A 24,635-nucleotide genomic window follows, 5' to 3' on the forward strand; every position below is an offset into this window, starting at 1 on the left:
GTACAGGACGAGAACGAAATGCACAGCCTCCAGCCCTGGCAGGTATTTTGTAGTATTTGTGGGAAATGGCTGCAATAGAGGGAGAAGGAGGATTGCTCCAAGAGACATAGAGTGTTGCCTTTCCTTTGTCTTAAGATTGCTGCAGTATTCATGGGATGTCATCTAGAATGGTGTTTAGTATTAAAGTTCTAGTATTAGAACTGGGGGGCACGCCTTAACTAGTCCAGCTGACTGTGAAATCTGTCTCAGTTTTACCTTCTCAGTCAGAAGAACTCTTAAGCCTTTTAATTATATTCTCAAAGAAGCCAAATCTAAGTGTGTAACTAAAGAGGCTGAAAAATCCAATTGCCTACCATGGTCAATCCCAGCACGAGGCAATGCATCTTCTCTCAGGGTAGCTACTGCAGCAGATGCTGGGGACTACCTGCCCCAAGCAGGGGCTTGGTCATTGCTTAGTGAATCTGAGCCCAGGTGGTAGCAACAAAGCTAGAATATGTTTTTTAACTCAAAAGTTACTTTGAGTCATTTTGCTCATGGTGTTTATCTCTGAAGTCTGTCTCTTTATAGTCCCTCTGAAAGCTTTAGCTTGGAAGGTTTTTGTGGTTTGTTTTTTTTTAAGGTGGTGAATAGGGATGCGAGTCTGTCCAAGCCCATGGCAATGTCCCAGGAACATTTAAATCATGTAACTTGGTGTCTTAATCCTTGTAAGAAATCTGTGGTATGACATGATCCCTGCAGACTGAGGCGTGTGCTCTTGTTTTCTGTCCTGATGAATTGCACGTGTGCACTGTGCTCCTTGCATTGTTTGCTACAATTAGGGGAGAAGCAGTGATGGTGGATTGGCTCCTTGGTGCCATTTGGCCTGTTGATGAGGATGGCTGGGTGAGATTGTTTGCCAGTCACTATTTTATAACTTCCCAAGCATGTGCTGACAAGATTGCTCTTGATCAGGAATTGTGATCTGTTCCCTCATCATACGATTAACCTTCTTGGCTGCATGTACTAATTACTGCATGGAATTTAAAAACAGCAGATTCTGGCAGAACATTTTGGTTCTCACATTCCTGTTTTTGGGGTTTTTTTGGGTTTTTTGTTTGTTTGTTTGTTGTTTGTTTTTCAAAGGAGACTGGACACTTGTTTTTTGTTGATAAATTTTTCATATAATTTGAGGACCATCCATTTTGTGGGTTTGGGTTTTTTTCCAAGGCAAGGCTACTGCTCCTCTGCTCAAGTGCACTAGCAGAAAGCAGGATTTGAGGAAGAGCTGCCTCTAAGACAGGCAGATTTCATGTCCTTGCCGCATCTGTGTGTATCACCCAATTCTGCATCTTCAGTCAAGATGTGAATCTGTCCACTCCAATCCCACGCTCCAAATCCAGTCTGTAGTATTCTGGCAGAACAAAGCTGATCTCACACTTCTCCTTGTACACTATATTTTTAAAGTCACTGCTTGAACTGAAGTGCTTTGGACTTCTGCCTGAGGCTACTGAAGAGAGGAGCAGATAGGAGACTATCTTGCACTGCTTCAGTTTTCTGCTGACAGGACATGTGGCCCATTAGATGTATAGGATCACTGTCATCTTCTGGGTGGCCCATATGCTGGGGTGGAAGATGGGATAAGAGAGAAAGAGATGTTTGTATGTTGTGTGGGTTTTTTGTTTTGCTCCTTGGCTTTTAAACTGAAGTGTGGGGACAGGGTGCAGGATTAGGGAAAAGAATGTGTTTGTGTTCTTTGCCCTTCCCAGTTCAGCATCAGTGCTGCAGAGAGCCCTGTGTCCAGGAGAAAGGGCAGGGAGGGCTGAAAAAATGAGGTGTGGCTTGAGCACAGCCATAGCAGAACAGCTTGAACCCTGCAAATGCCTCAGAGTCTTCAGCTGAGCACAGAGAAAGCACTTGGTACCTTAGGGGTAATTGCATTTCTCTTGGTTTTAAGAAATTCTCTGTTCTCCATCTGCTCCTGTTCTGCCTCCCTCTTCTGTCTGTTGATGGCAGATGGCATTAACGCTGCCTGTGTGGGTTTTTCCTCTCTTGCACAGAGAGTACTGGTATTTTGATTTTTGGCACGCTGGATAAGGCAAGGTGAGAAGTGCATTTGAGAGCTGGAGCAGAGGGTGATGATCCTCAGCCACTGCAGAAATCTGTATGCAGCACAGATGGCTCTGGCTGGCTGAGAAGAGCAGATGATCTTCCCCTGGGCATTTTGGGTAGCTTAGTCTCATGCAGGTGAGCACTTGCATGTCTGTCCTCAGATTCTGGAAACCTGGATGTAGGGTGTGTGTCCTTAGCCTATTGAGAGCCCTCACCCCTCAAATACTACTCCCTAAGTGGGTCCAACTTCAGGAGTGGTGTCACTTCTGTCCCATTCTAGCTGGCCTGTGTCCAGGCTGTGTGACAGCACCAATCCTCTCTGGTTCACTCTGTATGGAGTGTCTCACCTAACCAGAAATGGCTGGAAGCATTACTTCTAGAGGTGTTCAGCAAGAGGTACAATGTATTCACTGATGAAAGGTAATCTCCGCCTGGACAGCCAATGCTGCTGAGTGTTCTGTGCTTGGCAGCATGGCTGCTTCACAGCTGGGACTTGACTCTTGCTCCATTTTTTGAGCCACACAGCATGTGTACATACCTGTGAGTTTCCAAGTGCAACGTCTGGGGCTTTTCTGCCCTCCTCCTTGGCATTGCTGGAGGCTGGTTTTTTCCTCAAAGGGGTGATGCTCTCAGTTTGTACAGCTGTAGATGTGGATTAGCATTCAGATATTCTAGGCACTTCCCAGCAAAACTTGGAACTGGTACAAAACTGTATGTGCAGGGGCTGTACCGCAGGGATCGTGTGGGAAACAATCCCCACTTGCCATGTGGAAAGAGTTAATGTGAGCTAAGGCTGCCAGAACAAAAACTAAACAGTCCTGGATACTTTTGGGTCTTCGAATGGGATTAAAATGGGTTTTTAAAGAAGTAAACAGAGTGGAAAATTGGGACTAAGTTTTCTTTGTGTTTGTACTTTTAGAAAGGATGAAGGACTGGATGAGGCTGTGAAAATGCAGCTGTGAGCGTGTCACTGTGCAGTTTGTCAAGCACACGATCCTCTGGCCCCACTCCTCTGTTCCAGCTCAGGAAAGGGCTCCCTGGTTGTGGATTTCTCCCCTGTAGGAGTGAGTTATCCAGATGATGAATTTCTGAGGCATGCTTGAGTCACGTGAAAGCCAGATGTGAACATTTTCCAAGCAGTATGTGTGGGTCTAGCATACGCCAGGCTACGTGGCAAGTGGACGTGGTCTGAGGTTGGTGTGCAGAGTGGTGGTGCTGGGGAGGCAAGGAGCCTGACAGCTCCCAGTGGGATCATTTCTGCCAGGGAAACAGGAAGGTGCTGGCTGTGCTCGTCACTGCAGCCCAGCACCTCTGCCCACACCCCCCACACAGACAGGCCCTCCCCAGGCTGATCATGATGAAGCTGAACTTGGTAAATAAGACTAAAATTAAAGGCTTTATTTAATGCCTGCTGCCAATCCTCTTACTCAGACACTTTAGCTGGGTTTGCATGCTCGATAATCTACTAGCCAAATATTTTTTCAAGATACAGCCCTCTTGAACAGATGGCATGGGAGTGGAGGTGATGTTCAGCTTCAAGTGTATAGAAGAGGCAATATCTCTGCAGGGATGAGAGGTTTACTTTAAAATGCAGTCTTGTATTGGGGAAAAAATAATATACGTATATTCCTTCAACCACTATCTTAAATACTTATTTTAAATATGAGCAAGGAAAGCTTATTTAAGCTACTCTGGTGTGGGACAGCTGCTTGACCAGCAATTACAGTAATAAATGAATCTGCCATTGTGGTACCTAAGAAGTTTAATGTCTGACCAGGCTCACACTGAGCCAGGCATGGGGCACAATTGTTGGTTTTGTTTAGGTCTTTGGAGCCTGGGGAGAGAAACATCAATGGCACAGTTCAACAGGGTGCCCTGAGTAGGAATGTGTGAGATAGATCAAAACACTTGAAACCTTTCTGTGCCATCCTCCCATTTCTCTGACTATCTGTTGTTCTCTGCCTGATTGAATGAATTAATTGTGTGAGCCAAGAATGTGTGGCAATGGTTCCAGGTCAGATGAAGGCTTATGTGCATTCTTTCTCTTTCCAGACATTTTGTAAAACTACACATAGACTCTGTATCAGAATAATTCTCTGGTAAAAGTACTTCCATTTCTAGGGTAGCTTAGCAACACCAAGTATTTCTGTCTTCCTCCTCTAGTCTAGTACTGTTGCATTTTACTGCCTTCCCTTTAACCACGTGTCAAGCTCCAGCTGAAGGGGAAGGGACTAGAGGAGAGAACCTGAGACAGGCTGACAAAGGATGGTCAGTGAGCCTGGCGGATGGAGATTTTGGAGAGGGTCACAAGGCTTTGATCATGGTGCACTGTGTGCAGGTGGAAGCAGAAACAAGCCCCACAGTTCTGGGGTTCCTCACAGAGCTTTCTGCTCTTGACTGGCCAGCCTCACCTTGTCAGGAGGAGAAGGAGGGGGATGCTGTTCCTTTGCTTGTCTGAGGAGTGCAGGAAGGAAGCAAGAAGGGTTTCGGAAAGTGGAGGCAAAATCCCAGCAAGAAGCCCTGGACTGAGCAGACTGAGCCTTGCTTTTGGGTTCTTTACCTGCTTGGGGCAGTAAGGTGTCCCACCTGAGCCCTCAGGAACAGATTACTGCTGGAAATGGACCAGATGTCAGTATCTCTTCAGTATGGCCACCTGTTCTTATAATCCTTTCTTCAGTAGTTTCAGTTGCACCATAACAGCTGGGAGATTTTGGTATTCCCAGTTGATGTTAAAGGTAGGGCTTCATGAGAACAAAACAGTTTTATTTGTTAAATGGCCCTGAGACTGTTATCTCCTATGGAAGGCAACTTCCAAAGAACAGGCCATGCCTGTATAATTAAACTCTTTGCCCTCCAAAGCAAGGTAGCCACATCCAGATTGCTTGTAGGGACCTGTCTTTGGCCCATGCTAATTTCTCAGCTGTGCACAGAAATCATTTGAGGCAAGGGTTACATTGCCAGAACTACAGGTACACTGAGATTTGTGACCAGTGTGATCCAACTCCCCATGATTACTGCAGGACTGCTGTTGGGAAATATGTAGCTTACTTAACATGCTAGACAGCTATATAGACACTTGTTTTGAAAAAAGCTTGTTATAAAGGTCCCTGATAGCCCCAGCAAGATGAAATCTGTGATTCTGTAGGACAATGTCCTTCCTGGTGCTGGCAGCAGTGTTAAATCATGGATGCTGGGCTCAACACTGAACTGAACACTTCAGTGTTACTGACAAAAGGAGCCTGCAGCAGCAGCTGCTGCTGAAATGCCCATGAAGGAGGAGTTCCTCTGCACCTGCTGGGGCAGGGGCCCACCTGAATGTGCACTACTGATGTGTACTATGAATGTGGCATTTGGATTTTTGTAGCATTGAGCTCATGCATTTGATTCTAGACTGACTCCAGCTATTGTAGTTTTTTGTGGAAGCTTGCTCTACTCCAGCTGTACACAAGACGAATAATCTGCTGCTAAAATGAGATGAGTGGAGCTGTATCACTAGCATCAGGCATTAGACCCCAGCAGTCTGGCGCCTGTTCTCTTGCCAGTGGTGGGAGGAGCAGCGAACAAACCAATCTCACTGGCAGCAGAAAAGCTTCTGCCTAAATCTAGAATAAAATATTTCATGTTCACCATGGCAACCAGCTTAATTTTGTCTTCAAAGCTTTTTGCCCCTTCAACTCCTTCCTTTTCTTTCTCACCTGAGAAACCCCCTTGACTTGTCTGAGGGTTGCCCAACTCCATCGTGGCAGTATTTTCAAGCAATGGAATGGGGTTCAGCAGCCGCTTCCAGTGACACGCCTGCTGTGCTGCTATTTCTGTGCAGTGTGGCCCTGAAGGAAAGCCTCCTCTGTGCTCTTCACAACTGCCTCAGCCTCGTGACTCAGCTGTAATTTATGGATCCATGTTCCTTTTGAGCTTTTAAAAATAATTCTGGTAGGAGGAGTTTGTTCTGGCTCCAACTGAAGTCAGCAGCGAGGGCTGTGGGGACTGGTGTTAAGAGCAGACTTGGGATGCCATTGCCCTAGGAGTGGCCTGCTTTGAGCAGGCAACTTTAATTTTCCTTCCAAATACTGAGATTCCCTCCCCTGCACTTCCAAGTGATCTGAGACCCACCAGTGTTCAGCCGTGTGGCAGTGAGGGAGAGGAGTGGCAGGAAGCGAAGGTTTGTTCGTTTACTGTTACCAATCCCATTGGAAACCAGGTCCAAGCCCTATGCAGAATTCCAGTAAAACCCTGTCCTAAAGGGGAAACCTGGGGCTGTTCAAAGCTTGTGTTTTGTTGGCTCAGGCACAGCATGTTTCTGAGGCCTCTGACCTCCTCCCCGTATGCTGGCTCCCGCCGTGGCTCTTCGTTTGAGCTCTCTGTGAAGTGGAATCTATCACTAATGTCTGATATTTTTTATTATTTGTAGTGGGGACTCTTAAAAGCTGGTAGCAATTAGAGCTTAAACATCTTGGAATAAAAAAAAAAAAATCCCCAAGAAGGAAGTTTAATACTAAGCAGATGTGCAGGAGCAGCTGAAATATGCTGGCTGTCTTCTGCTTCAGAAGCAACCTCATCCACTTCTAGCTGCTGTCAGGCTGGGGCAGCTCGGAAGGGCTGCTGCTTTTGTGCTGCTTCCTGGGCTGGGAAGCCAACACTGGTGACCTGTGGGATTGTTTACCCATTAATACTTACATTGCCCTTCTATTCTGGCTTAAGCCAATAGTTTTGACAAGGAGAAAAAATAGTTTCTTTAAAAAGATTTTTTAAAAAAATAATTGATAATGGCTAACAGAATTGGCTTATTTATGGTGAGATTTCACATGGGTGTCTGTAGATATGGCTACTGTGGATCTAAGTTTAAACTCTCTTCTTGGCCAGATAGATCCAGAGTAGCCCTAAACTTGTGTTAAATGAAGTGTATTTCCTCTAACTTAGGCTGTTTCCATCTCTTGCTGCAGCTTGGGTGGGGGAAAACTTTGAAATTTTCCCAGTGACTCCTGCAATACATCATCTGCTTGATTTATCATTGTTGTATTCAGATTCTTCTGCCTGGAAAAAGATCTGACAGCTAACTGAAGTTCGTAATTGTGCTCTGAAGACAGTGGAAGTCTATTCAAAAGCTAATAGACAAGTTGCTGACAACAACTCCTTCACACCCTTTCCCGTGCATGCCCCAACTCTATAACATAAACACGTTGTATAGTCCCTTCATGAGCTACAGCACAAGTTACTCTGCCAGATTATTTCCTGTTGCACTCCACCAATGCAAAGCCCTTTTCATCTTTTTCTTCAATGGTAATCCAAAGTAAATTATTGTTATTTACCCCAATGTATTTGGTAGTGTACTGTGACAGTGCAGCACATGAGTTTGGGAGTCGGATGGTTGAAAGACCAGAATTTTCTCCAAGCTGCCACTATAGAGAGTTTACTGTAAAGTAGTCAAAATATTGAATCCATTTGAATGGTAGTGCACCTACACAATGAAAATTGTGTCCTTAATTTAAAGAAAATATTTCAAAACCTCAGCATTCCCTTAACCCTGAGAAAACAGCAATGTGTTTCTTGGACCTCTGGTTTGCATTGGGAAAGGCTGAAAGCTGTTTCTTAACATTTGTATCATGCTAGCAATTAATTCCTCAGTTACATCTATCCTGTGAATCTATTACATTACTATATATTAATCTTTTTACTGTCTTGGAGATACTCTGCAATTCAAAAGACAGTAACAGATGGACAAGGCCACCAGTACAGCCTACTTTTCTCTGCAGGTGGTTGATGGGGGCATCTTCTCTGTTGTTAAACTGCTGGGTCCAGAACAGGGTTCCCCATTGCAACTAAAATTTTCAAATTGTCTTTTGGAGTTGCCAGAATTTACGAAATTCTTAGACTGTCATATTAACATTTCTTTCTAGATGTCTCTTCTCCCAGGCAAGGAGAGAGTAATAGCTGCCCTTCTCTTCCTTCATCCCACGGAAGGGGAACGTTTGTTATTTAGAAATGGGGGGAAATCTGTTAACTTTCAAAACATACTTCCAGTGTATTAAAGGAAAAAAAAACAAAAAACAAAAAACAAAAAACAACACTTAACATTTGAAGTTTTTTCCCAAATTCCAAAGCTAAGCATTTCCACCTCATTTCATTGAGGGGGAGGGAAACCTTTTGACCTTGTTGGCAGCAACTCTTATCAGCTTTCTTCTTAGCTTGATCTCTGCCTCATTCATTGGTTAAAAAATGGAATTTCAAGTTATACTCTGAATGTACCTTTATTGGAGCTTTGTACTCTTTTCCATGGAGTATTATTTGTCTATTGTTATTTTCCTTAATGCAATTCCAGGGTAATAAGATGCTTGTAGAAACTCATATGTGTTTGCTAAGCTCAGTCTCTGCGAGCTGTCTATGTTTCTTTTGGGTATGATTAACAGCTGCAAAAATAAATAGTTTTGTGGGTCTGAGGTTTAATAAGCCTGTCTCTTGGTGTATGTCTTCTGAGCTATTGGGAATAAACTCAGGGCATATCTTAGTCTTAGAGCTCAGAATTGGATCACCTACATATCAGTTTCATAAGTTCTGCAAATCCACTAAAACATAAAAATTAACTGGGTGGTTCTTATGACTTGACCTTCCTGAGTCCGCATCATGCCAACATTACTCTTAAGAAAAACTTAATGTCTCTTTTAAAGTTGTTTTTTCTAACTTTCAGACTTCCTGATATGACTGATTTTGACTGTTTTCTTGTGTCTCTAATTACTTTCCTTTTTTATGGCTGTCCTATGATTGGATTTCAAGTTTGGATGTCCAGTTTGTCTGAGACTCCAAAAAAGAGTGTCACTCCAGGTAAATTCTTGTGTCTTGATGTTCTGCATGCTAATAAAACAAGAATTCTCTAGTTCAATCTGTGTGTAGTTTTGGAGTTGTCTTGAATGTTAATCTGACAGTGGTTAGCCAGGATCCGTTGTCTGCTTGTGTATTGGTTTTTCATGATGCATGATTTCTGGTAAGGAAGAGCTTTCCTTTTCTGATGACTGCCTTACCTTGATGTTGCTGCTAGCAGGGGTTAGGTGTTTGCAGGTTTTTGCTTTCTTTGCCCAACTCAAAGCCAAGGCAGCTTTCCCTCTTGTGGTAGGTTGAGCCTGACCAACCAGCTAAGTACCTGCACAGCTGTGCTCTCACTGTTCTGTGTGGGAGAAACTTTACAGGCCAGGATAAGGCAGAGAAGCATGCTCTTTGCGTTTCCCCAATAAATAGAAGTGGTTTCATGTGAAAGAGCTGAAAGTCCGATAAAGATGACAAATATTCAAGGGAGCATCAGCTTCCTTGTTGAAATGAGTCAGGAAGGAGGAGGAAGCGGAGGGTGAAGAGGAACAGGTTCTAGGTGAGGTGTCAGGGGCTAGGGAGCAGTAGTCCCATACAAGGCAAAAAGTAAGCTTTATAGTATAAGGAATCAGGACTTCTGCTGTGTAACCAGTGGATTTCTTCTGCAACCATTTGTCACTTGACATGGAATATCACAGAAGAATTCTTTTCTCCTTCAGACTTAAAAGTAGAGATCGCATATGATAGATCCCATGCCTGTACAGGATGCTGGGCTGATCACTCAAGCAGTTTAAGCTACATGTGGGTCTTGGGGCAAGGAAACATTGAACACTCCTGCTGATTTCCATACCAGATTTGGTAAATATTCAAGTTCATGCCCTGTTGAAAGTATGTGAACAAAATCCCACCATCCTCGATGGATGAGTGCTTGCTTGTCTGAAGTTTCTAGTGAGCAAGACTGCTGTGATTCCAGAAATGCTATTCTTGACAGAAGTTGAATATATCCTTGGGGGTTCTGCCTCATCTTTGCAGCATACATCTAATTTGAGGGTGGTAACTGGATATAAAAGTGAAGAAATATCTGAAGTATTCAGTCACAGGAACCTGCTGCTTCATAGGTCATGGAAGAGTTGAGACAGAAAAACAGAGTGAGACTCAGAAGGAAACATGTTAAGGAGGAGACACAAGAGGTAGTGTCCCTCAGGAAAAATGACAAGAACCCCTCAAGAACTGGCTGGGGGGTGAGGTTGGGTTTCTTTGACTCAGTAGATCTGTTGGGACTGTTTCTTGTCATATGTAAAATGGCAAACTGAATGCCAAGTTTTTTAGCCATCTCAAAGGGCAAATAAGCAAAATCTTTAGTAGATACTTTTTTTTTCTTTTTTGCTTACTGCTTTTAGCTAAATGCATGTCACTAGTTTGGCAAAAATATCTGTGCATGATGAGTGTGCAAATATATGTGATTCATTGCATTGCATGGTGCTCAAGATAGTGAATGTTGATACATAGTGCTGCTCAAAAGTCTTATGTTCATTTGGCAAGTACTTAGCTCCCCATGCTGTTCTAGTTCATGTGGTCTTTCAGTTTCTCATCCAAGTGAATCCTCTGTTTCCAAAAATAGCTGTTCTTCAGTCCAGATGTGCCATAGGCTACATCCTGATATGCCAAGCTGGTAGATCAGACTTGAATTTAGATGTGATCTTTACCTGTGTAGTACATTTGTGTGTCCTAGCTAGGCTGTGGTTTGGAGAGGAGAACAGAAGCCAGTTCCATGCTGCCCAAGCTCTCACTGAGGTTATGAACCTGCTTCATGAAGTGGAGACTCTAACCAAGACCTTGAAGTGGTTTCATTTTGTACTTTGGAAAAAGATGGGTGCTACACAGCCACACTCTGGGATGTGCTGTGGTGGGACTCCAGTTTGGTCACCCTAACTGCTATTAATCCTTGGCTGGTCTGCTTTGTGCCATATGGAGGGATGGGAATGTGTTGCACCACTGAGCAGGACTAGGGCAAATGCTAGAGTATATTGGTGACTTCAGCCTGGTGGAAGACCCAGTTTGGCAGCTGTGTGAAAATCTCAAAGCAGTTTAACAGATTTGTGTGCAAAATACTTAAGGATTCTTAACTGTTGCTACCTGTAACCTAGTTGGTTGGAATCACTGTTCAGAGAGCCAACTTTCCAAGAAGGAGTGGAAAGAGGACTCAACTTTTTACTTTCACCCTCCTGCCTCTAATTTTTCTTGGCTCTGTTTTAAAACCTAGCAGATCAAAAATAAAAAAATAAAAATCCTGAGACCAATAAGCTTCACTTGGCAAAGATCAGCACTGAATTTTTCTGTTGGTCGGGATTTCTTTGGAAATGCTGCTGAGGGCTGTAAAGAGGGAAGAACTGAACTGAAGCAACTGCTTGAGAGAGCTCCTGCTATTTACCATGGGCCAGGCTCATTCCTGAGGCACTCCCCGTGGGGGCTGTGTTTTGCTGCTGGTTTTACCTGTGTGTCACACACACTCCAGTGCTGGAAGCCACAGTCTACCTTGAAGTAGCCACTTGTCGCAGACTCTTGAAGGCTCACCCAGATCTTGCTTCTTGGAAGTGACAGAAATTACTACATGTGTGTTATGGTGGGCAATGAATCCAGGCATCCAGTTAATTTTTTGCTGCTATGATTGCTGATGATAATCTCTTCTTGGTGGCAATATGTGCTGTTGGTGTGGGCCCCCTATAGCTGTTTGTAGCAGCAGCCCAGGAGGTTAGGAGAGACTTGGTGCAGGTCATGGAGTTACCATCTAGACCAGATCTTGGCATGTTTCACCAAAAAGATAGCAAGAAGGGCTGGAGCTCTGGCTACTATTGCCCCATGTCCTGAAAGGCTTGCAGAGCACATGAGCAAGGAAGGCGGATGGTTGGATGGATGCTCACTTAGAAGGAAATTTCTCGTACACCAATCACAGCTGCCAGCCTGGGGTGAGAGGGTTTGCATGCTGACCTGGCCATTGCTGGGTGCATGATGATCAATCTTGTTTTATTCTCAGGCATTCTTTGGGATTTGGACAAGGTTTTGGGCCAAACTTCTCTGGCTTTCAGTCTTCTGCATTACCTAGGTGGTCTGATCCAAACCATTCCCTTTCTTCTTTCCACTCATCTCCCTAATAGCAGGGTGTCACCTGTTTGTGAAAATATCTTCTGAAAATGCAATAGGGTGTCTTCATGATTTGTAAAAGAGATAGCTAGCCAAGCTCAGGAAATAGCTACAGAAATCATAGTGTATTAATAATTATTAAGTCTAATTTGACAGACTTGCTCTAATGTTTATTTTCTTCTATAATTGGCAGTAATCCAGACCTTGAAACTGGATTTGTACTGAATTTCTGAAGTAAATGTGGGAGGTGATGAACTTTTGTCTCTGTCCCTAAAGCTTTGTGGCTCAGGGCTGCTACACCAAGAGCCTCTGAGCTCTGAAGTTAAACACTGTTAGGATTGGGAGGATTGCTATCTACTGAGGGGGATGAAGATTAATCCCCTTCGCTCGCAGCTTGTGGCAGTAGTAGTCTCACCTCCAGGAGTAACTGATATATAAATACAGTCTGAATTTTGGTAAGTGGCAATGGGGCTGAAGCATGACAGGCTGGAGTGCAGGAGCATCTAGGAGATGAGTCAAAGCCCCAGTTGTTTAGGGCACACAAAGAATAAAAAACTGACAAAAATTCAAAACATCAAGACAAAACAAAAACCCTCTCACTGAATAGAAGAGAGATCCTAGACTGGGAAACACAGTTTTGATCTGAATCCATGTTGTCTCCATAGAGATTTGTAGCAGGCTTCATTACTCTCATCTCACTGCTTACTCTAGGAACTGGTTATTTTAAGAACTGCTTTTCCAACACTGCTGTGATATGATGAACTCCTGTGCACTTTCACATGCATTACACAGCAAAGTCTGTTTTATCTTGTGTGCAATACACACTTAACCCAATTTTTAGGCAGACCTAAGCTCTCTACCTTAATACCATTAAATCTCGGGTGGAAGGTTTAAAGAAAACATGCAATTTTAATGTTTATTTATTATAGTCATGTGGTCCTTCTGATAAGAAAGAAGAGGGGTAAAGTTTTTAGGGGAAGGAATTCCATGTGTTTAGAGCTGGGTGTGTGATTGCTGTAAGGGGTTAGACTGATCTGAGGATTTTAAGTAGGCTTGCAGCTATTCTGGGTGTTTTTTTCCCTTCATCCTTCCCCAGAAGGAGTTTTCCAGAGATACATAAAAGTTTACCCTTCAATAACTGGCTTTAACAAGAAACCGCAGCTCTAGATCCCAGCTACTGCAGTTACTCCTCCCTGTGTGTGGAAAAGTGCAGAGCTCTGCCATTATCTTCTGGAATGCCAGGACACTCAGGGCCGTGTCTGCCACACACCCCAGAGAGCAGACCCTGCACATGTCCCCAGCAGTTGTGCCCATGTCCAAGGGCTGGACTACCTGCCAGTTGGTTCTTCAGCTCTGACTCACCCTTATGGCCTTCACTGGCCGTTTCTGTGGTTTTGGCTGCCTCTGCAGGACTTCCACTGACCAGCCCAGTACTAATTCATTTAGTCTCAATCTGTAAACACTTGATTGATAATCATGAAAGGGCAATATAAAAGCCTGTGCACTGTATGGATTAAGAAAGCAGACATGTTTATAGCCTGATAACAACAGAGTAATCTGGCAAAGATCAGGAGTCTCACATTCCCATATCCAGATGATTTTATTTTTGGATTCCAGTTGGTGGTTTTCATTTTTGGCTATTGCAAAACCATCGTAGGTCTTAGCTGTTGCAACACAGGAGGAGGAGGAGGATGTTGGAACGGACGTTCTGCGCTCTTATTTAGGAGTCTTTCACAGTAGTTGCTGGTCTCCGAGTACAGCAGAAGGAATGATGCTCCCTCCTCACTGCCTGGTGAGGGGGACAGGGTGAAAATGTGTCACTTAATAGTGCCAGCTGTGAGGGGCATGGACAAGCTCCAATGACATTTCTGCTCCACCCCAGGAAGAGAAGTGCTGAGGTGAGGAGCGGGAGGATTGTAAAGTGGAGCCCTATGGAGAGGAGGAGGGGTATCCTCAAGACTTTAACCAGGAAACGGACTCGAGGCAAAAAGAAATGGAGAGGCAAGCAAACTCTTTATTTCAGCCAGCAATCTGTGCTCTGCTTTGGGGAGGGTTTGCAAGTTGGAGCTTAACCAAAGCACTAATTCTGCTTTTTTTGGAGGGAGAGGAGGGGGACCTTTTCCTGGCACATCAGTGTTATCCTATCCTATACTCTCCATTTCTCCTGCGTGGGCTGAAGACGCTTTATAAAAAGTAGGGCTGTTGTGTCAGGGTGGCATTGCAGCTGCATGTGAGTTTGCTGGGGAACTCGTGCCATGCTGCATCCCTCTCCTCTGGTGTGCTCACACTGAGCAGGCTGTTACTCTTCAATGCACGCTGTGTCCTGTGTTACAAATTAGACCTGAACTAATTGGCAGGGATGAGGAAGCGCCCACGGCAGAGGGTGTAATTGGTGCTGGGCTCCCTGTGGTGTTGCCTGTCTTGTTCTTTGAATCCCCTTTGGAGAGTCTGACATAGTGTAGCAGCAATGTTGTGGGCATCCTGAGTGTCACTGAGGAGTAATTCATCTAAGCTTGTTGGGGATAGAAGGCTGAGGAGGATTGAAGTCCCTTATTCCACTGACTGTGCCGGAAGGGAATGTAACAACCCAAACCAGGCTACCCTGAAAATGGTTAAGGCTTTTGGTTACTGGAAGGAGGTGTTTCTCTGTCTTTCCTCCTCCTCTTCTTCCTTTCTTTGCTCTTACTGAAATCTTCCCAAGTGTGCAATACCTAATCTTGGGGGACCATCACTCCAGGAGCCACAGGGACCCCACACCTCGAAAGGGGGATATCCTCTAGGCATGATCTGCTGCTGCTGTAAATGAACAAGCTTGTTTGACCTTGGTTACTTCCTAGACCAAGGAATTTATCACCCTATTTTTTTTTTTGTCTTAATAGGAGCCCTGTAGCACTTATACAAGCATCTGTTAAAACAATCTCTTAATTGTATGTGTTCCTCCAGCCACTGTAGTGACAACGAAATCCTCCTGCAGTGACTACCTTATCCAGGGCAGGACAGAGTAACCCAGAGAAGCCCTGCTTGGTTTCAGATATGAGAATGCAGATACAGCCTATCTTGCCAAATTATTTTAAGTGCCTTTTTTGTTTTGGTTTGGTTTCAGGTTTTTTTGTTTGTTTTTTTGGTTTGTTTGTTTGTTTTTTTAAGCAGAGTTGTGGAGGTGGATTTGAAGTGCTGATTCTTCATGTTTCCTGGCAAGGGCATTCCCCTGGCACAGGGTCCCTGACTTGGCCTCTGTGGCTGCTGGTGGGGTGTTTGCCAGCCTGTGCTCCAGCCTGGTCCTCTCCTTGTTCCCAGCAGGGACACGTGCATTACATGAACACTGCTCCTTCCACCAATCCAATGCAGTATTTTCTATTTTTTTTTTCCTTACTCCACTCCCATAAAAACTGCCTAGTAGGTTGGAGGAAAGAAGGCATTTGAATTGTTGGTTTAGCACTTAGCTTCCTGCATGTCCCCTGCTCCCCTTGCTGCTCTTTGGTCCCTCTTGTCTTTCTGCACCCTGAATTCTCTGCTGGTGCACCTGCATAGGCATAGGTACATAGCTTTTGTTTCTGGTTAAAAAACTTATATTTATCTCAAGACTAAAACGAAGTAGAGGTTATAGGTACTACTTAAGCAGATGGAATGAAGATTATAACACTGCTGGATTCTGGAAAAAGAACTGTGGGAAGCAGTGTGAAACAGGGGAAAGCATCTCATCGTACTCTAGGTAGCCCAGCTAGCACTAGTTCAAACCAGAGTGCACAAGTCAGGTTGATTGATCATGAAGAGAAACATGATGCTTATTTGGAATAGACAGCTGTGGTGAAAATTTGTGTTATAAATTTCCATGTTGTCAGTTCATGGTCTTCTCCTACTATTCCTGCTACTGGCTGTGGTTCAACTATCTACAGAAAAGCTAAATCTCTTAAACACAAGCTTCTAGAGGAGATGACTCCTCTTTAAGAAAATTAACTTAGGTAATTTGAGGAGAGGCTGAGGCATGCTTAGGAAGCAAGGAAGCCTTCTTATTTTCTGAGTTTCTTAAACCTGGTCCAAGGGAGGCATTGTGATAGTGTTTCCTTTCAGGAAACAGTTGAATTAATTGCTTTTTTTCCTAGGATTTTCATTTCACAGGATGCTGTTTTAATGGCTGATGCATTCTTTACCTTTCTTGGCAGGGATGCTAATTACTTGTCTGTAGAATCACTTTGCATCTCCAATCCAAACACATATGAACATGCTGAGTTTGGAAATACAGCACCCAGCATCCTGTGCTTGGCTGTCAGTCCCTTGACTTTTCTGGTGGACCATGCTGCTTCCTTTCCATCTCTTGTAGCCAATTTGTCATCAGAAATTCAGGAAAACTCAGAGTCTGCTCTTGACTCTATCCCTGTTGTGTAAATTGGGACATTCAGTAAGTTGTGTATCTGCTTCTGTTCTCCCTTTCAATCAGCATCTTAATCCAGAGCAACAGGAACTGCCTCTTAATGTGTAAAATGTATAATAATGCTGGTGTCCCAAACCGCTGTAACTGAGAAAAACCTGTAAAATAATTTTGCAGTTAGGCGTGTTGGCTCTTACGAAGTAAAGAACCTAAACGGAGAGGTTTTCCTGCCTTTTCGAGGCGGATTTAAGCCGAGCACAGCCGGTGTCTGCCGGGGTTTGGCAGTGCAGAGGCCCCGTCTGCGCTGTTTGTATTGCACTGCAGAGCCCCGATGCAGCAGCCCAAGGGCTCCCTCCACATCTGGCACTGTGCTGTGCCTGCCTCGTGGCTCCACCCCTAAGTGCATGATTTCGGCTTGGGGGTGAAAAAGTCAGAAATATATTTTTTTTTTTTTTTTTAAGACCAGTGGTGTGGGGGAAGGGAGGGAGGAGAGCGTTACTTTGCAGCTTTCCTGGCCCCTGTTGGTGTGAGCGCCTGCTCTCATTCATAAATGGCTCTGACAGCCGAAAACCCTCGGTCCGAGGAGAAATCGAGAGGCTGGGGGTGGCTGCGAGGCTCCAAAAGGCGATGGAGCCGAGCCCCGGCCGGCCGGGGCTGCTGTGCCGGGGGAATGAATGTGGGGCAGGCGGGGGCGGCCGTGTTTGAGCAGCGATCTGCCGCTGGAACTTTTCTTCTTCATCTTCTTCTTCTCCTTCTGTTTCAAGTAAACACTCTTCCCCGCCCTCCCCTCGCTCCCTCCACCCCACCTCCCTCTTTCAGTCCCGCTCATGTGTTTCTATTTAAGGGCTGCAGTGCAGACGAATATGATTGGCATCTACAGCCCCCTCTTGACTTTCAGCTCAAGCCTTTAGAGTGGAGAAGGAGCTGAGCCGCCAAGGGGAGAGCTGTTTCTTCTTTGGGTTTACTGGGGGGATGGCTCAGCTGTGGATTTATACTGCTTCTGCCCAGGATTTTTCTCTCTGAATGGGAGCAAGGATTGTGGAAACCATGTTGGGAAGAGGTTTATTTTCAGAACACATCATGAAACTGTGCAACTAATTCACTTTTTTTGGCTCCTTTTTGCATTTTTTCCCTCCCCTTTTTTCTTCTTCTTCTCTCCAATGTCCCTCTGTGCTGCTGGGTTGTGGGCCAGAGGAGGCTGTTTCTATATGGCCAGCCATTTGGGGATATGCTGCGAGCCAAGGTTGTTTGCTGATTCGCTTGGCTCTGGTGACAAGTTGGCCTGTTGTGAATCGGATGGACGGAGGTCGCTCTCAAGGAGCCATGGCTGGAAGCTGGCTTACAGCTTGCTTTTTCCCTTCCCCAGGTGCTGATGCTAACTCTGAACCCATGATCCTGGAGCAATATGTGGTGGTGTCCAACTATGAGAAGCAGGAGAACTCTGAGATCAGCCTCCAGGCTGGAGAAGTTGTGGATGTCATAGAGAAAAACGAAAGCGGTAAGTTATATTTGCTGCTTTTCCCTCTTCCAATGGTCTGATATTTGTATTTGTTCCTCTGCTTTCAGTTTCCTCATCACTACTTGTTAGCTGTGTGCTTGCTCCATCTGGTACAGTTACTATGTCTGGCAGAGAATGTTGAAGTTTCTCGGTGTTGATTTGGGCTGGGGGCCAAATGTTGCCTTCTACTGTAAGAATGTTTCATAGGTTTTGTGTGTTAATTAGCCAAGGTACGCTAATGGAAAATGAAGGTGATGGAGAGAAGGATCTGTAGTTAATGAAGCTGATGTATAGTAGGCTGCTATAGTTGCCCTGCTGTCTCTTCAACTTTCTGTCAGTATTTCCATTACTAACTCCCTTCGCAGAGGATTTATAGGATGAGTGTTTAAAAATTGCTTGGGATGAAACTTGGCTTGACAGCTTAGCCCGTGGCCCAGAACTCAGTAGGAGGGGAGAGAATGTGCGTAGATAAATACGTGGCTGTGCACAGTTTCAAAACTTCTTGCAGAAGTGTTAATTGGGGAATTTTGTGGCAAAGAGGCAAAGGCTGTCATGTAAAAGCAAGATGAAATCTCCTTCTGCCATGCGTGGAATAACCAGCTTGCACTTGGAAAATGATATTTTTGGCAAGTGTTTGTATAGATTTCTTTTGTGTACTTTAACTTTTGGATGCCTGGTAGCTTTGAGTTGGGCAGAACACATGCAGGAGACTGTGTACGTGTGAGTGGCTGGACTGGCTTAGCAGCTGGTTTGAATAACTGCCTGTCTTCAGCAGCTCCCCTCCTCCCCTCCAGCACTCCTTGTGTATTAATCCAGAGCTGTTGTCCACGACTGGTTTCCAGCCCACTCGTGATTTGTGTGTCCTCGTCCAGAGGAGCTGCTGACATTTGGATCTGTTCAAGCCAAGGCTCACATTGTGGTATCTCCAAATTCAGGGCTTTCACCACTGGCAGGCTCTGGAGTATGCTGGGCACAGCAGAGCTTGGGGACACTTAGGGTACCCTGATCCAAGGTTCAAATTGAGCTTCCAGAGCTTTGAGCCAGGATATCCACAAAGACAACTGTGCACTGTATTTTTTTTTGTTCTTTTAATGGAGTGATAATTTCTCTGTTGTATGAAAGCCTCATGCTTGCTTAGCTCAAAGTGATAGCGATTTGCTGGCTGGTGGTTTAGTGGGGAGTCCAAGAGGATTGTGTGTGGAAAGGCACTGGCTAGTGTGAACAGAAATACCCATCTCCTGAGTCCTGACCGTATCACTTGCAAAACTAATAGAAACCAAACTTCTCATGTGCCCCACTTTAAAGTAATAGTTATGATTGAAGAGGGAAAAATGTCTTCATTTCTTGAACTGTGTCTGAACTAGTGGACAAGGATCCTCCCTTCCAAGCCTGCAGCTTCTCATGGTCAGTAGTGGGTGTCTCTTCCATCAGAGTAAGCCTGGTTATATTGTGGCAACTTATTTTCATATTCATGATGTCCTTGTCTTGGATAATGGCTTATGGAGCCAAGGGAATTAATTGGGCTGTTAAATAATGTAAGAAGTGTCTGAATTCCAGTTACAGTTCCTTTGTGATTTCATTTAGTGTGGCCTCTGTTCTTTGCACAGTTCAGACCACATTGTATTGAACCACATGGTATGGGGAGATAGAAATGGAGAATGTCAGGGTTTGAATTAATCAGTGGGTCCAGGAATGTGACTCTTCTCATAGAGCATCCTTGAATTTGGATTATACTTCTTCAAACCATATTCTGATGCTTGGCAGCCAGATTCTTTAATGTCCATGTTAACAAGAAAGGAAATCTGAAGCCTGAAATTCCATGCTGTGATTTTGCTCTTTATATCTGTGGATGGATAAAAATATCTATAGCCTTAAAAAAAAAAGCCAACAGATAAGTTCATAAGTCACAGATTGGTGATGGAGAGAGCATCACTTGCTTGGATGCCTGTTTTAACTGTTCTGAAAGGGAACTCATGGTTTAGTTATTACAATAACAGGACTCTAAACAGTCTCTTAATTCTCCCCTAGGTTAGGGATACCACAGGAATTACTTCAATACTATGTCTTCTTGTCTCTTCAGCTACAACTGAACCTTTGGATAGCATGTAATAAAACTAGCAAAAGTTTCTCAAGAGTCAACTTTCAAAACCTATGAATTATGGCTTGAGTTTGAGTATCTGCTTAAGTATAAGCAAGCAAACCTAGGAGATGTGGTTATGACCTCTAAGAACACAGGGATATAATTTTCAAGAAAATAAGATTATTGGGCTATGCACATGTGTAATAGTTCATTTGACTGTATGGTTATGTTGGCCTTGGAAGTGTTGTGAAACTCTACCTGTGATGCATAAATTGGTCTCATTCTTCTAATCCATACAAAGGAGATGCAAGGTGTTTTGGATGTCGCATGCAGCAGAGACAATGTCTTCAATGAAAGGAAGGAAGAGTGACTGGACAGCTTGCTCACTTACAGCTGAGAAGTCCTGTCAGACTGGACAGTTTTTGTTGGATGTGCTGTTGGGCCAGTATTTTGAACTTCCTTGGATGTATAGGCATGTATATAGCTATCATGTCTTTTTTAGGTGTTTAACTGTACTTTGGGGAGGTTAGATATGTAAAGTCACAGATGACTATTTCATTTTAAAACCTTGCTTGAATAGGGCTGCCTGCTGATGCCAAGGACACTTAAATGGTTCTTTTGTTTTCTGGAGCACAAAAAAACTTTAACTTGGCTTTGTTGCATGAGTTTCGTATGAAAGAAACACCTTTTTTCTGGTCAAATATCCCTGTTTTTTACACAAGAACCTCACAATCAATTTCCAAATGATGGTGCACAATTCACATCCTGCTGGATGTTTCCTTCTGCACACTTCTAGGGCCTGAGCTAAAGTTAGCATATTTTCTGATGTTTGCTTCCAAATTGTGTGCTCTCCTGAAAGGATATAAGTTGGGCTTGTTCAAAGCCCAGTGTATCGGGCAGAGGTAGAAGGAGGGGGGGGCAATATCTGGTATTTGATTTATTGAAGCTTATCTGGTTTTCATTAAGCTTCTTTAGCTTCATCTTAAGTGTGTCATACTTACTGTATAGTATTACTCAGTGTTACTTTTCTCGTATAAGAGATGGTATTTAAGGTGTCCCATAGGTAGATATGTACAAGCCCATTTGGTAGGGCCTTGTCTCATTTGGTTTTCTCTTTCACTGAAGGAGTTGGATAAGTTGTCTTCACTATTGTGCTAATCAAAGTTATTACTTAGACATTATTTGAAGTTGAAACTTCTGTCCAGTATTATGACTTAAGAGCAAAGTCAGTGTAAATATGCAGTAAACAATGTCCAAAACTCTTAATCTGAGTTGTGAATCACTTTGGATCACTATAACCTGGTTATTGCTGCACTAACAGTGGAAGCAAACCTTGCTAGACTTAAATAAAGCTGTTGTACTTCAGAATGAGTTATTTAGTAGTGTACCAGCTCTCAGGCTGCAGCATTTGGTTTTTGCAGCAAACACCTATCTCGGCTCAACAAAAGTTGTCCTTCAGACCTTAATTCTGTTTATAAGAGCAAAATACTCGGTGTGTCTGTTGTATCCGATGAATATTTATCTCTTTTTTTCCTTAGCTGGGAGGAAAATCTGCATGTAGCACTGGTCACAAATGCATCAGGAGAAAAAATGTGGTTTACAGTCTCTACAGATGTTGTCTGGGAACGACCTGTAGTTACAGGGCTTGTGTTTCTTGCTAGAAGTGGCTGTGATTTGTTTAAAGGCATGGTGTAACCAACCTGCTCTGTCCAACACTATCTAAACATTTCTGACTTGTTTCAGAAAAACTATGTGAATAGTTGATGTAGGTCCTGTCTGTTGACTACATAGATTTCTTTTAAACCTTAACCGACAAAAGCCTCGTGGAACAACTTAAACATGTATTTCTGTTGCAGATAAGAAACGTTGTGACTTTAAAGCAGGAATCTGACAGATTTCTTTAAGGTGCAAGAGGGAGGGCCAGAGCAGCTCTCTCGCTGCCAAGTTTTGCGTGGATGTGGCTTGAAATGGTCAAGCTATAAACTGTGCCGGCAGTGTGTGCAATGGAAAACCTGACAGACTGCGAAGTCTGAGCACAGTCCCGAGCACCTCTCCTCTGCTGCTGCTGCTCTGCTTGCAGGCAGGATGGAAGTTCTTTCTCTCCCCTGGGAGCCGTACCTGTGGTGGAGGCATGGTGGGATGGCATTTTCAGCTGGGCTGAGCAGGACTGCAATTACATAACTGCAGACCAATGTTCAATGTTACAGTACATGTAACACATAAAATAAGGCTATTATGGTTAGTGTAACCTTATCAGGACCCAAAGGAATCTCTGGGAAAGGAGGCTGCTCTTCTCTTTATCTGGGATGTGGGATTTGGCTCTGAGGAAGATCTTTGCTCATCTGGGAGTCCTGGCTTAGAGGACCTGGGACTTGCTGGTTGTCCACCCAGTATCAGGAGATGAATGTGTGCCTGGCAATGTCCTCTGATGCACCATTTGGTTTCACTGGTGCTGCTCACTGGCTGCAGTTGTGACCTAGGAGAGGGACACAGGCCACCACTCTCAATTCCTGGGGATGCACTGGCTTTTGAATTGGCAGCTCCCTCTTCTTAGATTGAGGGCTTTGGAGTTAGGCTTCTGGCTCTTCATGGGGAACACAGCACCCTTTATTTGAAGGTGTTGCTTTGTAGGGTTAAGTAAGGGGATTTGTTTGGTACCAGAAGGGACCAAGATTACTTTCATGATTACCTGCTGCATCTTGGCTAAAGGCACACCCTTTAAGTGTTGTAAGAGAAATAGGGTTTCTTGGAACTCATGGACCAAACTTGCATCTTTATATCCCTTCTGCCATGCCTGTTTTTGCAAGTAACATTGATTTTTAGTCACTTTTCTTTAGTGTTGGTGTGGCTTTTGTAAGGGGCTTTAAATTTTGTAGAAGTCACAGTTTCTATCTTGCATCTGCTTTTTGCTGCTCTACCTCTTTTTCTAGGTCTTTGTCTTCCTGATCCCCCCTTTATACACAAAATGGACTGTGTGCACTACTAGCAGATGTCTCTGGGCATTAGTATTATCTTGTAAAAGCTGGCCAAACCCAGTACACTTCTGTTTATTCTGACAGATGAGTGGCAGTCTAGCAGATTTCTAGGTTTCAAATGTGGCTGCAGCTCCACACCAAATTGCAAAAGCAGTTTTCTAATTTGCTTGTGAATTGTCAATAGCTTTGCATCCAGTGGTCAGATGTGCTACCAGACATAATAAGTGCCAAGACTACGCTTTATTTCAGGTGCAATTGGTGTGTGTAGTTTCTTTAGAAAGTGAGCTCTTTTTTTTTCCTTTACATAGCATTTCAAGAAAGTGTAATTCATCAGATATAATGCAGGACTTGATTTCTGTTTGTGCACACAGCCTTGCCCTGCTGTTTGCTCTGAGAAACTACTTCAGTTCTCTGCATTTCCACTTCTTCCCACTGTGTCTGTGTATTTGAATTTTAAGCCTTGTAAGAGACCAAGGTCACGGTATAAAAAGTAAATACTCCCTCATACAGCAGCCCCTTCTCTTGGTCGGTCCTTGAACTGTTCCTGGAATTTGAGAAGAAACAAACACTTCTGTAGGTTGAACACTTTTCCTCTAGCACCCTTGGCTTTATCCCAGAGGACAGGTTTGGGTGAGTGGCCACTGCTAAGTATCTGGGTCAGCTTGTCTAGCTGCTTCTGTATGCACCAGTGTTCATAAGTCTCTAACAAGGAGAGTCAAGCTTAAGGAAGGACCACCCCAAGCCCCTTCTTCAAAAACAAAGGTGTGTAGCCTTCAGTGTCCACTCTGAATGCAGTGCTGCCTTACCATGTGTCCTGCCTTTCTGGCACCCACCCAGCAGCAGAGGATACTTGATCCACTTATGAATCAGTTCCTGTGCTGTTGCTGTTTCTGTCCAATGTACATACTAATGCAGTCTAACACAGACCATCTGAGGAGGCAGGGTGGGTGATGTGGAATTTTTGGCTAGGAGTTACTGGAAAGTTGTTTAATGTCATAAAAAACAGTGTTTATAAAAGTTTTTTCTCCAAACAGGGACAATGATGGCAAAGCAGAGATGCTTTCTTCTTTCAAATATTTGCATGACAGGGCTGGAGAGAGCCTTCTCTGGGCAGGCAGAGTTTCAGAGCTGTCTGTGTGGAGAGTAAGGACACTCAGTAGCCCTTGATTGTCTCACTGCAGCAGTGTCTTTGTCTTCAGGCTTTTTGGAGGCAGTGATCAAGGCTGGTTGTTCTTTTGCTTTGTTCTGCAGCAGTATAACCAAAGCATCCTTGATACATCTGGTTGCAAAGGGTGGGTTTTATTTTAAATTTCAGCTGTCTTGGAAACTGCTATCTCTGGGGAGTGCCTGGGTGCCTTGTTTTAAAGTAGTCAGTGGAAATGGAGTACTGATAGGCAGAGCAGAGACATCTGCACTAACTCAGGTTCTGTGCTGGCTCCAAGGGAAGCCTGGGACAAGCTTAGAGCAGAGAGGTAAAACTGGATGTGATGATTTGTTCTCGCCAAGTTCTCCTGAAATCAGCTCCTTTCTGGGAATGCAGTGCCTGACCAACTCTGCAAACAGGCACTCCCTCTTCCAGTGGCCTGTTTGCAAAATGTTGAATGGATGGAGGGAATTTACACTCACACCAGAAACAGCTGGGTCAGCAGGAGATGAGGAGGAGCCCTCCCTCCTCTGCTCTTGCCCTTG

General features: G+C 44.1%; 1 protein-coding gene across 1 annotated transcript in view; it reads left to right on the top strand.

Annotated features, from left to right (window-relative positions):
- Window positions 1-24,635, top strand: part of SH3PXD2A (SH3 and PX domains 2A) — a 236,847-nt gene that overhangs the window by 158,825 nt on the left and 53,387 nt on the right. Inside the window, exons 7-8 of the mRNA XM_062496397.1 lie at window positions 8,857-8,904; window positions 17,760-17,891. Of these exons, the coding sequence (XP_062352381.1) occupies window positions 8,857-8,904; window positions 17,760-17,891 (180 nt within the window). The remainder of the gene's footprint in view (window positions 1-8,856; window positions 8,905-17,759; window positions 17,892-24,635) is intronic.

This window comes from Cinclus cinclus, chromosome 7 (genome assembly GCF_963662255.1).
Source record: "Cinclus cinclus chromosome 7, bCinCin1.1, whole genome shotgun sequence".
Lineage (NCBI taxonomy): Eukaryota > Metazoa > Chordata > Aves > Passeriformes > Cinclidae > Cinclus > Cinclus cinclus.